The sequence below is a fragment of the Larimichthys crocea genome, chromosome XXII (genome assembly GCF_000972845.2).
Source record: "Larimichthys crocea isolate SSNF chromosome XXII, L_crocea_2.0, whole genome shotgun sequence".
Taxonomy (NCBI): domain Eukaryota; kingdom Metazoa; phylum Chordata; class Actinopteri; family Sciaenidae; genus Larimichthys; species Larimichthys crocea.
Genome location: NC_040032.1, coordinates 18,985,598 through 18,999,770, shown reverse-complemented (window position 1 = coordinate 18,999,770; position 14,173 = coordinate 18,985,598). Strand labels below are relative to the sequence as shown.

Below are 14,173 nucleotides of genomic sequence, written 5' to 3'. Positions count from 1 at the left end.
TTCCTCTTGCAGCAAATGCCTCAACAACTATCGGATGAATTGCCATGAAATTTGGTAAAGAAACTCATATGACAGAATGCCTCAAAACATATCACAAGCCTATTAAGAAAGTATCATGTAAGCCCTGTGAAAAACAAAAGGTTAGCAATGAAGGTGTAATGAATTTGGTTTGTATATAGTATACTATCACCCACTTCTTATTAAATAAAATAATATAGAACCCTAGACCTTAAATAGATCCAATTTGTCTTCACATACTGATTTTAGATGTGTGTTTTTTAATCTTGTGAAGTTATGTCATTGTGTGTGAAATTGAACACCTCAAGTGTGCCGGCCATGATGATTTTCAAGAGTGAATACGAAGTTCCACAGAGATTAGGGTTTTATTGTGTTTCGGGGTAATAGTTTGCTGGTGGCTTTGGCATGATTTCTCTCCAAATTCCTCCTGAAAAGAAGGACACACTTAAGGTCTTAACAACTGAATCCTGAAGCAGCTTATTAAAAGTTTGACTGCATTCCTCATCATCTCTCTCCCCCTTCTCCCTTTTCTAACTTTCTTTCCATCCCCTCTCCTTCATGTTCAACCCTTTCTTCTCTCCTAACTCCTCTTCTCCCCCTGTCTTTCTTGCCTGTTGTGCTTGCGTATCCCCTCTCCCTGTCCTTGTTCTTCAGATGCCATGGACGGTGGCTCAGGCCTGGGCACTGGAGCCATCGTAGGAATCCTCATTGTTGTCTTTTTCCTGCTGTTGGTGGGCGTGGACGTCACCTGCTACTTCCTCAATAAGTGTGGGCTGCTCATGTGCATTGCTGTTAACTTCTGTGGAAAGGCCGGACCAGGTGCGAAGAGCAAGGACATTGAGGAGGGCAAAGCAGCATTCACGTAAGTGAACATCAGTTTGTCTCATCATATGTCCCTTAATATGTCGCTTAATGGCTCCGCAGACAATTATCATCTTTCAGCTTGTTGGTTTGGTGGTTTGAATCAAACACATGTATCTTTAAAGGGGAACAGAGTGATATGAGGAGACTGAAATCTGTTTCATCTTCATACATTCAGGATGTAAAGAACCTAGCTTAGCACAAAGACTGGTCTGACTGGGTCCACATTTTAAATTGTTTTTGGAAATCATAACACAACATTGTGTCCTTGGGGTCAAATTCCCATTTTACACAGTGTCCTAACTTTTTTGGAACCTGTGTTGTTGCAATTATATCTTAATTCTGTCAGAAGAAGAAAACATATATACTTTCAATTAATCAAAAATGTCTCTTTGCTCAATTTATATACACAGACATGCAAGAAGTAAATAGACACCTTTAATTTGAATTGAATGAAGGTTTATTTAATTATTAGTTATTTATTTATATCTATTTACTTCTTGCATGTCTGTGTAGAAACACAATAGTAAGGTATGTGGTTTCAATACCAATTAGCCTTAGAGCTATTTCTTGAATAGTAATACAAATAATAATTTACCTCATTCATGGGTACAGCATAGTCACTATCTTGTAAGCTAACATAATGAAAATGTATGTTGAAGTTTCTGAAAGCTGAATTTAAATGTTCCCTTTTATATTATTCATCTGACTCTCACCCTACCAGCTATAAACTTCACAACAGAGCACAACAAATAAATATTTCAACTAAAGAGCTCACATGAAACAGATTCATTAAGAATGAGTCATGAATGTATAGAGTCGGCACCAACATGTCAGCCGCAGTGAACACTCAGAAAAGCTCAGCACCTTCAGAGCACTGTGGTGATAACAGACAAGCCCACAGGGGAAAGCTACAATCAGGGCCTGCAGGTGGAGGATGATCAAATGTTGGTACGTGAGACTGTGTTTGACAGTTTCAAGGACTTTACCAGTGTTTTACAGGTTTTAGCCTTTAAACCACAAATTTTACAATGCTGCTGATCGCCATAATGTCCCTTTAAATTGACTTCAATGTACTTTAAATGTGTGGACATGAGTTATAGAGATAAATTACATTAGTGAATATGGGACATCTTGATTTGCTTGTCTCACCATACCAAGCTGGGACACGCTCTTCTGTGATGTTTGACAGATTAATGGTAAATAAAGCAAATTCATTAGCTTCCTAATTGTCTACTGCTCTCTGACAACAGGAAAGATGAGTCTAAGGAGCCAATTGTTGAGGTCAGAACAGAGGAAGAAAACACCACAAACCAAGAAGGAGGGGGTCCCACTGAGCCTAATGAGACCACACCTTTGACAGAACCCGAGTGAGTATGGAACAGGACCAGTTTCCCACCTAAAAGTAACACGTGTTATAATTACCACAATACATTCTTATAGAATTTAACCTCGTAGTTATATACCCCTATAGTTTCTATAGATACCAGTGTTCTTCTATTCACACCATAATGTAGAGCCATCAAACCTGGTCCTAAATGGGGCTGCCAAGTTACTTAACCTATTCAGACACATTCAGAGCAACACCAAATCTTATTTTCTACTGAGCTTTATTGTGAAAAGCATATTAGCATCCTAATCCCAAGCATTCCTCCTGTAGTTTATTGTTGTATTATTTTTTGTTTTCCCCTTCACAAATATTTTGTTGCTAACATTTTGATTGTGTAGATTTTACTTTTTCACTGCAGCACAGTAGTACTCACTCTGCCTTATTTATGCCCTGACCTCGCACCCTCCCTCTACCCCTATATTTCTCTCGTTGTCCTTTTTCTTTCTTCCCCTCACTTTTTTGGCTTTATGCTTCCTCCCCTCTGTCCTCCCTCTCCTCTTTTGTTTGTCCTGCTCCTCCCCACCAAACAGGCCTGCTGCTGCAGACACCACCTCCACGGTGGTAAACTTGCTCCCCTCCACTGCCACTAACTCAGTTGCTGAGAGCTTTAGCACGGCGCAGAGCAGTCCTGCTAGTGAGAGCACCACGCTAACCACCAGCGCCTCCAGCCCAACCAAAGCTGCCCCTGCCAAGTCCTCCCCCAAAAACAGCCCTGCTGTCCAGTCCAGTTCGCTTAAAGCTAACACCCAACCTGATGTTGGTCCCCTGGTTGACCTGAGTGACACCCCTAAAGTTCCCCCCTCGTCCAACCCAACACCCTCAGAGCCAGTCAGCCTGCCCTCTACTAATGCCGAAGGGCCACAGAGCCAGCGTGACCCAGTCAAAGCCCCTGACAACACCCAGAATAAGGACTTACAAGTAGACGGCCCGACCAAGGATGCGCCCATTGTCCTGTGCACAGACTCGACCACACCAGCCCAAAATGAGTATGAACACTGCCATATCCCCATTCCTTAACTCCCTCAGCTTCTGATCTGGTAGCATCCCAACAGCCCACAAGTGTGCTACTTTTAAAGGAAAAATCCACCCAAATTGCAGACTCAGTGGTTAGCTGAGATCAAAAGGTTTCTGGTCATCTTTACATTGTGAAGGAGCTCAAGTGTAGAAAAAGGGAGATTAAAAATAACAGCAAAAAGTGTCAGTCTCTGAGACTTTCATCAGCGCTTCTAAGCACTGCTGCCTTTCAGTAAGCTTTGACAGTGTTGTGTGATCACCCTCTGAAAATGTATTTGGCTGTGGGCTTGGCACCAGTGTTCAAGAACTATATATATATATATCAGAAAAGATCCAGATGCAGAGATGCCATTGTCTCCACTAACAACAGCCTCATTATCCCTCAACCAAATGCAGCTAGAGACCAAGTTGCAGTTGAAAGAGGGGGCACAGCTGTGATTGTAGACATGCCCCATATTTTCATACATACATCCAGCCAGTGAGACTATATTGATACATACGCCCGCCTTTTATTGAAAAATAAGTGTATAGTATAAATATATTAGTATAAATACGTTTTTTAATGTAAAAATGTCAAATAAAAGAACATAAGTAAAATTGGGGCTGATCACAGAATGCCCTCTCAGGTTGATTATTATTTATGGCATCATTTAAGGGTGGACTTTTTCTTTAAAAATGCCTGATGTTGGTCTGGCACAGGTATGCAAACCATTGGGATGCCACCAGTGTATGTCTGTCTTCATTTAGCCACCACCTCCACCATCCACCTGTTTGTTTGCTCACTCACTTAATGCTGTCAACTTTTCTCCTACAGTACCATACAGCTTCACCCAAACTATCTCTTAATTAACCAGTTGCTGAATCATTGTGGGCTACACGTAGCTGAATGTTGCATGTTTCACACACACTACCAGCAGTACCTCTAGTATACAGATATACTAGCAGTTCTAACATACATAAATATATGGAATAACTCTAATATGCAGCATATATCCAATCCATTAACACCTGGCTTTTATTTTTGTAGTTGTGGCCAACATTCTTATTAATAAGCTTGAAATATCAATAGGAATGGATTTCATTCGTCAAAAAGTTCATTTTAAATTTCAGAGAAAATGGCAAGTGCACAACTTTCCATTGCACAAAAACGAATCTTAGCAGTGCTAAATTTAATAGTAACACAATGATTTAAATACCTACTTGGTTCTGTGTAAATATTTTGCACTCAAGACTTTGTTATAATGATACTGTGATGTACAATGTTATAACCAATAGAAATGATGGCCAAAACTATTCAAATGAGCCTCACTTTCTTCAAATGATACGCCTATCCACATAATGTAAGCAATTTTCCATTATTCTCTCACCACAGTTTGTTTTGACTGCTAATTTAAAACGGGCACGAGTCTATTATCTGCCATGTTACAGTAAGTAAAGACCACAGAATGTCATCTATAGCTGACTGTAGTTCATATATCAACAACAACCACATGGCTGCAAAATATACAGCGAACAGATTGTAGTTTGTCTTAGCTGGTGAAAGAACAGGGAGATATATTTGTGTTGAACTCTTCAGACGAGTGCAGTCACACTCTCTGTTTTGCAAGGATGAATGAGCTTGTTCAAGTAAATTAAATACTTGTCACAAAGTGAGCAATACCACTTTCTGTGTCCTCAACATTTTGATAAAATCCTAAAAATTGAAGGCCAACACCGCTTTTTTTATTAAATTACAGTAAAAAGCTGTAGTTCCAGTGTTTCTATGAAGGCTTGTTATTTGTAGGTTTGCCCACAGGAGTTTGCAGATGTTCCTGACACCCTGTGAGGATGATGAGAAAGCTGTGGCAAAAGATGAATTACAGAGGCTTACTGACAATCAGTCCTCTTTCTCTCCCTCCTTCATCTCATACTTTGCTCACTCAGATGGCCAGAAGAAGATGTCAGTGGTGAAGTATGGGGAGTTGAGAGCTAGTTGGAAGCAGGGCTCTTGTCAGCTCAGCATCACCTTGATATAACCAAACTTGTCATTGGAGGGATTTTTCTTCATAACTCTTTGACAGGACTGAGGCACGGCTCTCCCACTGATCTATGTGGTGATCCTTCTTCAGCATCCCAATGCTGAAATGTCTTGTCAGGCGTCTTGTGGGTTTATTGGATTTCTGAGTGACGTGTTCCTCCTCAGGAGTCATTTTTCTCTCTTGAGCAGAGACGTATCTTTGTAGATCTTTCCACAGACTATAGATTCCTACATATCACGTATGTCTTTCGTGATGTTCCTGTTCACCCCATTTTGAACAAAGTTTCAAAACCAGGTCAGCGTAGCTTTGAATTGCACTTGATTATGTCTGAGCACTCTTTTACAAATGTTTCAAGAGAATGATAGTCTGGATAGTTTTGAAAGGGTGCAAGTGCTTAAAGTACATTAGTTAGAAGTATGATCAACTTCCATTAAAGCGATCTAGTGCCCATTGACTTGAGAGTGACATAGTTACAGATGGTGCTGGATGAAAGAGTTACACACAGTTACAGTTTAAAGGGCAGACACTGCAGCAAGTAGGATATAAAAGAGAGGGCTAAAGATAGACGGGCTCTAGAACTTATGTTAATGTGCATTGTTGTTGACTAAACCAGTCCATTATGTTTTGAAATTGTAAACCTAGTGTCATGGTTTATCTGAATTAAATGCAAGAATGAAATGTGAAAATGGAAAGGTAACATTTGCACAACACTCACTCTTGTGAGTGTGCCAAAATATAAAATATAGGATATATCAAGTGCAGATCAATGCTGCAATAGCATAGTGGTTGAATAGATTCGTCAGGGCTTGTGTAGTCATCATGCTGTCAGGATTATTGATGTTTTGTACAACTTTATGAATACTGAAGGACAAATTTGGTGCTCTAGTTGAGGATACTCCAAAATGCAGTATTCTTATAGTAGGGAATATGTAAGTTTTTGTATTTTGGTCAAAAGGTGAAAAACAGTCAATACTTTATGTAAGTGTTTTGCTTGCAGGTGTTTTGAATAAGGCCCATATTTCAGCATTTCATTAATTTCATTTAACTTCATTTCTGTGAAGAAAACTAAATTAAAATGTTATTTTTAAAGTTGAACGTCTTGAACATAAGCTATATTCATTGAGCCTTCTCTCTCTGCTAAACAGCCACATCACATACAAGTTAACCAAAGAGTTAATATAACAATGGACCAGCTTCAGGGAGAAGAAAACACTGAATTTGTCAAAAAAGAAATGTATTAAGTATGTATGATTATTAAAGATTGAAAGAATATATATAATACAGGCAGAGAATTGTATAAAAAGCTCCCCAAAATATCATCATCATATAAAATTTTCAGAGGAAATAATCTATTCAAAATTCATCCAAATCACTCGTCTTATACAAACTTCCTGCAGTTTTGGGGTTCACTGTTTAGGTCAATTGTATAAAGTATATTTTCAGTTGTTCTACAATGTTATTGCAATGAAATGTAAAAAATACAATCTGTCAGTGGTCTCTTTATCAGTGATAGAAAATGGGTCCCTTGGAAACCACTGCTTTTGGTGAAGGTGATGGAGCTTCAGACTTCAAGCTTGTTTGTATAGACACTAAGACATGCAATATATTTTCAGTAACATTTAGGATCAAAGTTTTCAAAGATCACAGTATGAAGACATTTATACGAAGGCTGGTTCAGTTTTAAATCTGTAAGGGTTGGATGTATTTATGGATCCTGTATTTGGGGCAGTTCTTGGCCTAACTTTGTAAGGCCCACAGAGAACATGTATATGTGTCAGCAGGAAAGAGAAGCATATTGATTAAAATTGCTATTTGAGGGCTGACACAGAGGACAGAAGAAGAGATGACTTTATGCAACACAGCAGTGAAGCAGCACATTTTCAAAATGGAATCCCCAGCAGGACATCACTAATAATATATTCCAACAAGGGTACATATGCCAACACAAGAAAATGTCCGACTTAAGTGAAGTATGGCTTTAAAGTCTCATTCCATTGTGTCTTTGCCCAGTCCAGACGGCGTGTAATCCTCTTGTGTATTGTAGTTTATGTTGTAGGGTATGCCTCAGTCTTTCATTCCTTCACGCATTGTGCCTACTGTACCGGCCCTGTCTCATTCCACATCAGCATTCATTGTTCCTTGAAAATAGCTGTGACATCCATGTACTCTTATTTGATGTCTGGCTAGGATAGTGAACCTGATCCCATTATGTGTGAAATGCATTCAGTTCCAGGAGGGAAAACAAATTCCCTCAAAGCATCTTGCATGTTTTACCCTCATTTTTCCCTTCTTTTTTTTGAAAAATGACACAAAAGGCAGCTCAAAGCAGACATTTTAGCTGTGAGAGAAAGACTAGTGAATCACTGTTAACGGAATCTCCTCTCTTTTTTGCCTCTTTTTGGTTCTCTCTCCTGTATTCATTCCTATAGCGGTAAGACTGTGAAGGATGATAACACCAAAGGTGAGACGGAGGTGAAGAATGCCACAACCGAGGTGAAGACAGTTCCCAACGAGGCTCCCCAGGCGAACGGCAATGAAAGTAAAGCGTAATTTCCTTGACCAAGAGTAGCAGGAAGAAGAGGGTGGTTAGGGTAGGGAGGGTGGTTGGGTGTGGGGTTTTAAGGTTAAAAGGGTGGGGGGGGGTCACAGTCACTGAAACCTCAAAGCAATGTCACACACCACCCCATTGCATCAGAAAAAAACAACTAAAAGTTACAGAAAAAAAAAAGAAATCATGGGTCTCTTTCTGCAGTGTCTTCTGACCAGGAAAATGTAAAGACCTCATGCACATGCCTTAGCTCCTTTTGCGTCAGTTTTTATTGTTTATCACAGAAAGAAAAGAGAAATTCATACTAGTTCACCCTCTCTCTTTTATGTAATATTAAATTGATCAGCTGGTAAATAAGGAACAGAATCTATCTACTATTTTCCTCTAGATAACAATGGTTGGACTGTAGCTTTACTTCACAGATTACTGCCCACACACACATAAGACTGGTGCATTACCAATACTATAATTCTATATGCAGTATGGTCATCATCATGTTAATGAAATATGGGTCTTTTTTTTTTTTCCTTTGTCGATATTTTGTTGTGTTTAAAAAATGTGCAGATGTTACTGCCTATTTAGCTTTTTTAATGTGTTATTTCCAGGGCTAGAGATTAGAACATTAGCATGCCTGTTTTTACGAAGTTACTGTATTTCTGTACATTTTGCTGTCATTTGGTTCCTCCTTAGATGTTTTTTTTTTGTTTGTTTTTTTGTTTTTTTTGTTTTTTTCCTTAAATGTTGTCTCCATATGGTTCTGGTCCAGAAATAATTTATAGCCTAAGCTATAAGAAACGGAAGAAGACACCGGAGAAAGATTTGTCATGCTTTTAAAGTCGAGGTTCGGGGTTTTCAACCCTGTCTCCCTAAAAAGTTTGTTCATGCAGTACATGTATATTGGTAAATGGTTTTGCCTGTTATATTATGCAAGAAACATAACTGCTGCAAGCATAATGTTCACTCGCATTGGGGGGTTTTTTAAGTCTGCAAAGTGCTGTGTTTCATAGGGGAGGCCTGGTCGTTGTACAAAGTCCTGAATCCCACACATAGTTTTGTTATGGCTTCTAAATTTTGTAAGGAAAGTTGTAATGACCCACATCTTTTCTTAACCCTCATCCAAGTGCTTTGAGTTGTATAAACATAATAATGAATAGAGGAATGTCAGTAATGCCTTTGTTGACATAATTGGATGTCGTACAAAAACATGTGAAATAGATTGTCGGTGACTGTTTTGCTTTCAGCATAAATATCTGGTTTCTTTGCAGATAAGTTCACTGAAATGTTAACTTATTGTGTGAAAAACTGTAATCCAAATGTATTTGCTGTTACAAATGAGCTGTATATGAACATTTTTAGGAGACAGGGTTGGGGTGGGTTGGGTTGGGTTTAGGGTAAAGAAATGGTCACGTTGAAGTTTCTTGCTGTGTTCCTTTTCAGAGGCCACATCTCCCAACTAATTTTGAAGACTGACTATGTTGTAAAAGGTCAACTTGTGTGTCTAGTTCCAAAGGAGAAATGCTGCCTTATTTGGCCTGAATTTGATGGAGATTGCTGGTGTGCCCAGCTTTCAATTCTTATCAACTCAGAAAATGATCATGTGGCCAAATACACCAGGTGAGGTCACTGGTAAATATATTTTATAAGCTAGACCATTTAAAAAGGATGCTACAGGTTGTAAATAATGCAAGCCAGGCTTAAAGGCCACTGGTTCTTTTAGTAAGCCACATAGTGAATGTTAATTTAAATATATGGATATAATTGCTGATAATTTTTGACCTCACGAGTTGATGAGAACCACCCATTAGTTCTGGTCTAATAAGCGATCCTTATAAACAATGTTTTTTGAAGGAGGTGGCACCTGTAAGGGGACACAGCTTATGTGTGATTTGTTAATACTGTCATTTGGTTTTCTTTAGGCCACACCTTTATCTCCTTCTCTTTCACACACAACTTTTCCAGAGGTCTCTTTTAAGCATTTCGGACCAGTTCTTTACCTGACAGGTTTGGGCTTACCGGTGACTTTAAAGGCTATGTGTATTTTGTCAAAACATTTTCAGTAAGCAGGTTTGGACTGAGAAGTAGACATGTTTGTTGAAAGAAAACAAGCCCTTGCAGGCTTGTCGACCAAACTCTCTGAATTCTTGACACATCAGTTTCCACTGCTTGCAATTGGTCTTGGATACTACACTCAGTTTATTTCCTTGGATTTAACCAATCTTTACCTTCTTTTCTGGTTCATAGCCATTGTTGCCTTCTCTGTGCTAACCAATATTGTTCACTGCTTATAACTCAACCTGACATTTCTACACCTCTTGAGTCACCAAATATTTGATGCCCTCAGTCATCGTTTTCTCTCTTTCACCACAACTGTTGTCAGTGTGAGTTTGTGTCACCACTGCTTTCTCCATCTTCCATTTCAGTCTTTAATTAGTTTGTGTCTGCGGTGATGTGACATGTATTGTAGTTTTAGTACAGTTTATCACTTTATTCAAAGCTCAGTTTATTACTATATTCTTAGCACAGGGTCCACTTACTGGAAATTATCTGGAAAAATGTCTGGAAATCTTTAAAATGAGTCACGATTGGCACAATTGAGTTTTTAGCTGTTATTCCTGGACAGATGTTAAAGACACACAAAAACAAAAAATCTGTGATTTGTTGAATTGATTGAATAAAAGAAAGCCATAAAGAGAATACACACATTTTATAGTTCAACACTTTTTTGGAGTTTGGATAAGTTTGACTTCAGTACTACTACTGATTTCTTTAGGCAGTTTGGCCCATTGGTTTACCCAGAGAGAGGAGAGGACTCATTACATGATCACTCTCTGTTTCCTATAAATATATCTGTTCATTGTGCATGTTCAATACCCTCAGACAGCAAGCAATATACTAAACATAACTCAATGTAGCGTGCTAGGCAGCTGAGACCTGTAATGTTTCATTACATGTAAATAAATGTAATCATTTTACTTCTGAAACAACATTATGCTGGCATTAGGTTTAGTTTTTTGCTAAACTAGCAAAATAAACCATCTATGCTTTTTAAGGGGTCAGTCAATTTCAGAACATGTGATTGACATGTACAATTTTCACCAGCATCAGACCATTCCTGTCAAGCTAAGACTAGTTACAGACCAGCACAGAACATCAACCATCCAGCTCTACCGTTGTCCTCTGGTATTATTGGATGTTATTTGTCAGGATTGAGATTTTGGATTATGTCAATTGGCAATGGTCATTGAGCATACTACAAGCTAACTTTAGCATGTACACTGAACAGAAATACAGATGTGACATTGTTACCAATCCTCATTACATACTTGGTAAGATAACCAATGAGTTAAACTGCTAATAACAGTCTAGCCCTAACTAATGAAAGACCTCAAGGAGTCATAGGTCCTGTGGAAAACTCTGGAATTTGGCTTAAATTGAGAGACTAATACTGGCTCTGTGTCTGTAAATGAATGTACACTCTCAAGTCATTAAGCATGGCCTTTCAGTGGTCTTTTTTAAAGCAAAACTGAATGAGAAGAAAAAGAAGAAGAAATAGAAGAAATGTGGCCTCTTTTAACTAACCAGGAAAGAATTTGGTCTGCGGTGTTTAAAGGTTTCTTTTTCTCCATAGAAAGTAAATAAAGTGATTTCAAAATGTTCCTTCTCAAGCCATTGTACCCTGCTTTGGATTTTGAAGGTTAAAAAAAACTGACCATCTGTTTTTGTACAGTGTTCCTCCTACTTTAGACTGCAAGCTAGTACACTGTGAATTTGTGAATCCATTGTGTCCTTTGTCATAGAGTTGAGCAAATAGTTTGATTGTGAAAAGATGTAGCTGATAGTATGCGACAGAATTCCCCACATCAAAGTACAGAAGTCAGCAGCAAACTAGAAAGACACAGTGCCTTTGAATAAGAAAATGATGGCATGCATTCCATTCCTCTCAGTGTCTGTCCATTAAAAGTTTCACATCTCCATCTTCTTGCCGATTTGCTTTTTCATTTACTGCATTTCACAATGTAAGTTCAGCAGTGCTTTGTCCAAATTGTGTCACATTGGCTGAGTCATTGTGTTCAAGTATATACAATGGGTCCTTTACACAGCCCTTAAAGGATTTATTCTGGTTTATCTTATTTTGGTAGGTTTTGCCATCATTTCTATCATTATGATGAATATCAGATTCAACAAATTAACTGCTGAGATCTGAGAAAGTTGCATCTCTAAAAAGAGGTCCAACTGCGGCAAGAAACACGAGCAGCCAGACTATCAAATGGATTGTAAAGAAAACCACAAGCTAGTCAAACTTACTAAGGAAAGAAACAAAGTTGAATACTACGATGAAAACTGTAGTTGTGTACGACTAGAGGTTTTGTGGGCAAGAGCCCATGGAGTTGTGTACCCAAACCTAAATAAATAAATGGACTCAAAACAAACGGGACCTGAGGACAATTTAACCTGATCCAAAATCAACAATACCAACATTTTAGATGTACACACTTTCACTATTATTCCTAAAAAATAAGATCTCAATCTCACCAAGATCTCACCAATTGATAAATAGAATAAATAGGAGTGATGGCCAAAGCTACAGAAATAAGACCCAAGCTGTAATAAACCAGATTTACCCTTAAATGAAAACGTGGACGCACCTCATCCTAGATTACTGGCATCACATGAGAATGACACAATGACACTTTGCTCAGGTCCCATATTCTCTAAAATATTTGAAATAGCTGGATTTGTCAGAAGCAAGCATGCAAAATATATTAGAAATGGATAATATTATCACAGTTTTTGATATGGAAAACGCTTCATGTATTGTAATTATCTTTTTGCAAGTGTTGTGTAACTTGTCATGTTTCCCAAATATTTTTTTAATTACTTTTGTCTCAAAAGACAAAAAGGAAGGTGATGTGTCGTAAGCAAATTTTACTGTTTCTGCTGAAATACAGTGTGAAAATATACAAAAAGTACCATGTGCGCTTTTTGTTTTGTCCAAAAACAAGCTTGAAAATATTGTGGAAATGCAAATGTGGGTCCAATTTTTGTGCTAGTTTACATGAAAACCTTTTCTACTCATGTCACGACTCCTGAAATTCATTTGTGGAGGACAGCATGTGAGCAAGTCCCCCATGTTCGGTTACCTCAAAACAACAAGAATGACACAGTGGCAGCCTTGCATTTTTCTCTTTGAGTCCGCCACTTGATTCAGTCAGAATAAAGACATCTAGAAGATTTTTTCATCTTGCTCAGCGTTTGCGAGAAGACAAAGCAACATGAATTTTTCAGGGTTTGAAAGGGAGAAAAACAACCTGCCAAGGTTCTCTGGTTCGCAGTAAGAATCACCAACACACACACGTAACAGTGTAACACCCAACTGCTTCATATTCAGTCAGACAGGAGACTTGAGCCTCCACTGCCAATAGCTGGTCACTGTCACTGCTCCAGAGCTCATAATGTAGGTCAGACACAGGTAGGCTACCACTCCTATATCTGTCTGTCACCGGTGTAAATATTGAATACTAACTGAGGAAAGAAGGAAAACACATTTTGACTTTGCATTCTGCCAGAAATTCTTGTGTTCAATAAAGGTAAAGAAAAAACAAAAACATTGTATAGCTTTTTTTTTCTTCATTTACAAGGATTATGTGGTACATCCTAGCATATATGACAGACGATGATTTATTAAGATGTCAAATAATATCACAGATTACATAAGAAACGGTTTGATTATGAATATTTGCAGTAAAAACACCATCATAATGTCAGTAATCAGTAATATACAGTATATATTGTACATGCAATATTTATATGTATGAGAATATGGAAGAAAATATTTAAAACAACCCGAACAATAAAGAATTATTCATCAGATGTGTGTCTACGTCTGATGTATGAGTCATATTTAAAATATAAATATAGGTATAAAATGTAAATATAAAAAGATTAATGAACAATAATGATGTTAAAAGAGGAATATCCAGCAACACCTGTGGTAAAACAATTTTTTTTCCAAATGAGAAAATACTGATGATAATAAATACTAACTTGGGTAATGCCTTTCTTAACAATATTTGCCATTCTATACTATGTATGCTTAGTATATGATGACTATGTGAAATTAGTTGACTAATACACATCTGAGTATTAAAACATTTCCCCATAATCAGAATAATAAATGCTGCTCAAATAAGCAAAAGAAAATCTGTATGCTGTCTAAGCAACACAAATAAATCTAATAATTCTTTATTAAGGTATTAATTTAGCTTTTAAGTATACTTATTGGACAAAAGCAACAAATCTATTTCGTTAAAGTTCAAAACAATG

At 37.9% G+C, this 14,173-nt stretch overlaps 1 protein-coding gene across 14 annotated transcripts in view; it reads left to right on the top strand.

The window, feature by feature from the left end:
- ncam1a (neural cell adhesion molecule 1a) overlaps positions 1-12,793 on the top strand; it is a 236,215-nt gene extending 223,422 nt beyond the window's left edge. For 10 of the 14 annotated variants that reach the window (XM_027273401.1, XM_019257717.2, XM_019257716.2 and 7 more), the window contains 4 exons: positions 673-880; positions 2,133-2,249; positions 2,800-3,255; positions 7,731-12,793. In XM_027273401.1, the coding sequence (XP_027129202.1) occupies positions 673-880; positions 2,133-2,249; positions 2,800-3,255; positions 7,731-7,851 (902 nt within the window). In that variant the 3' untranslated portion in view covers positions 7,852-12,793. The remainder of the gene's footprint in view (positions 1-672; positions 881-2,132; positions 2,250-2,799; positions 3,256-7,730) is intronic. The other 4 variants (XM_019257725.2, XM_010733550.3, XM_019257726.2 and 1 more) reach the window with 1 other exon arrangement.
- The last annotated feature ends 1,380 nt before the right edge of the window (positions 12,794-14,173 follow it).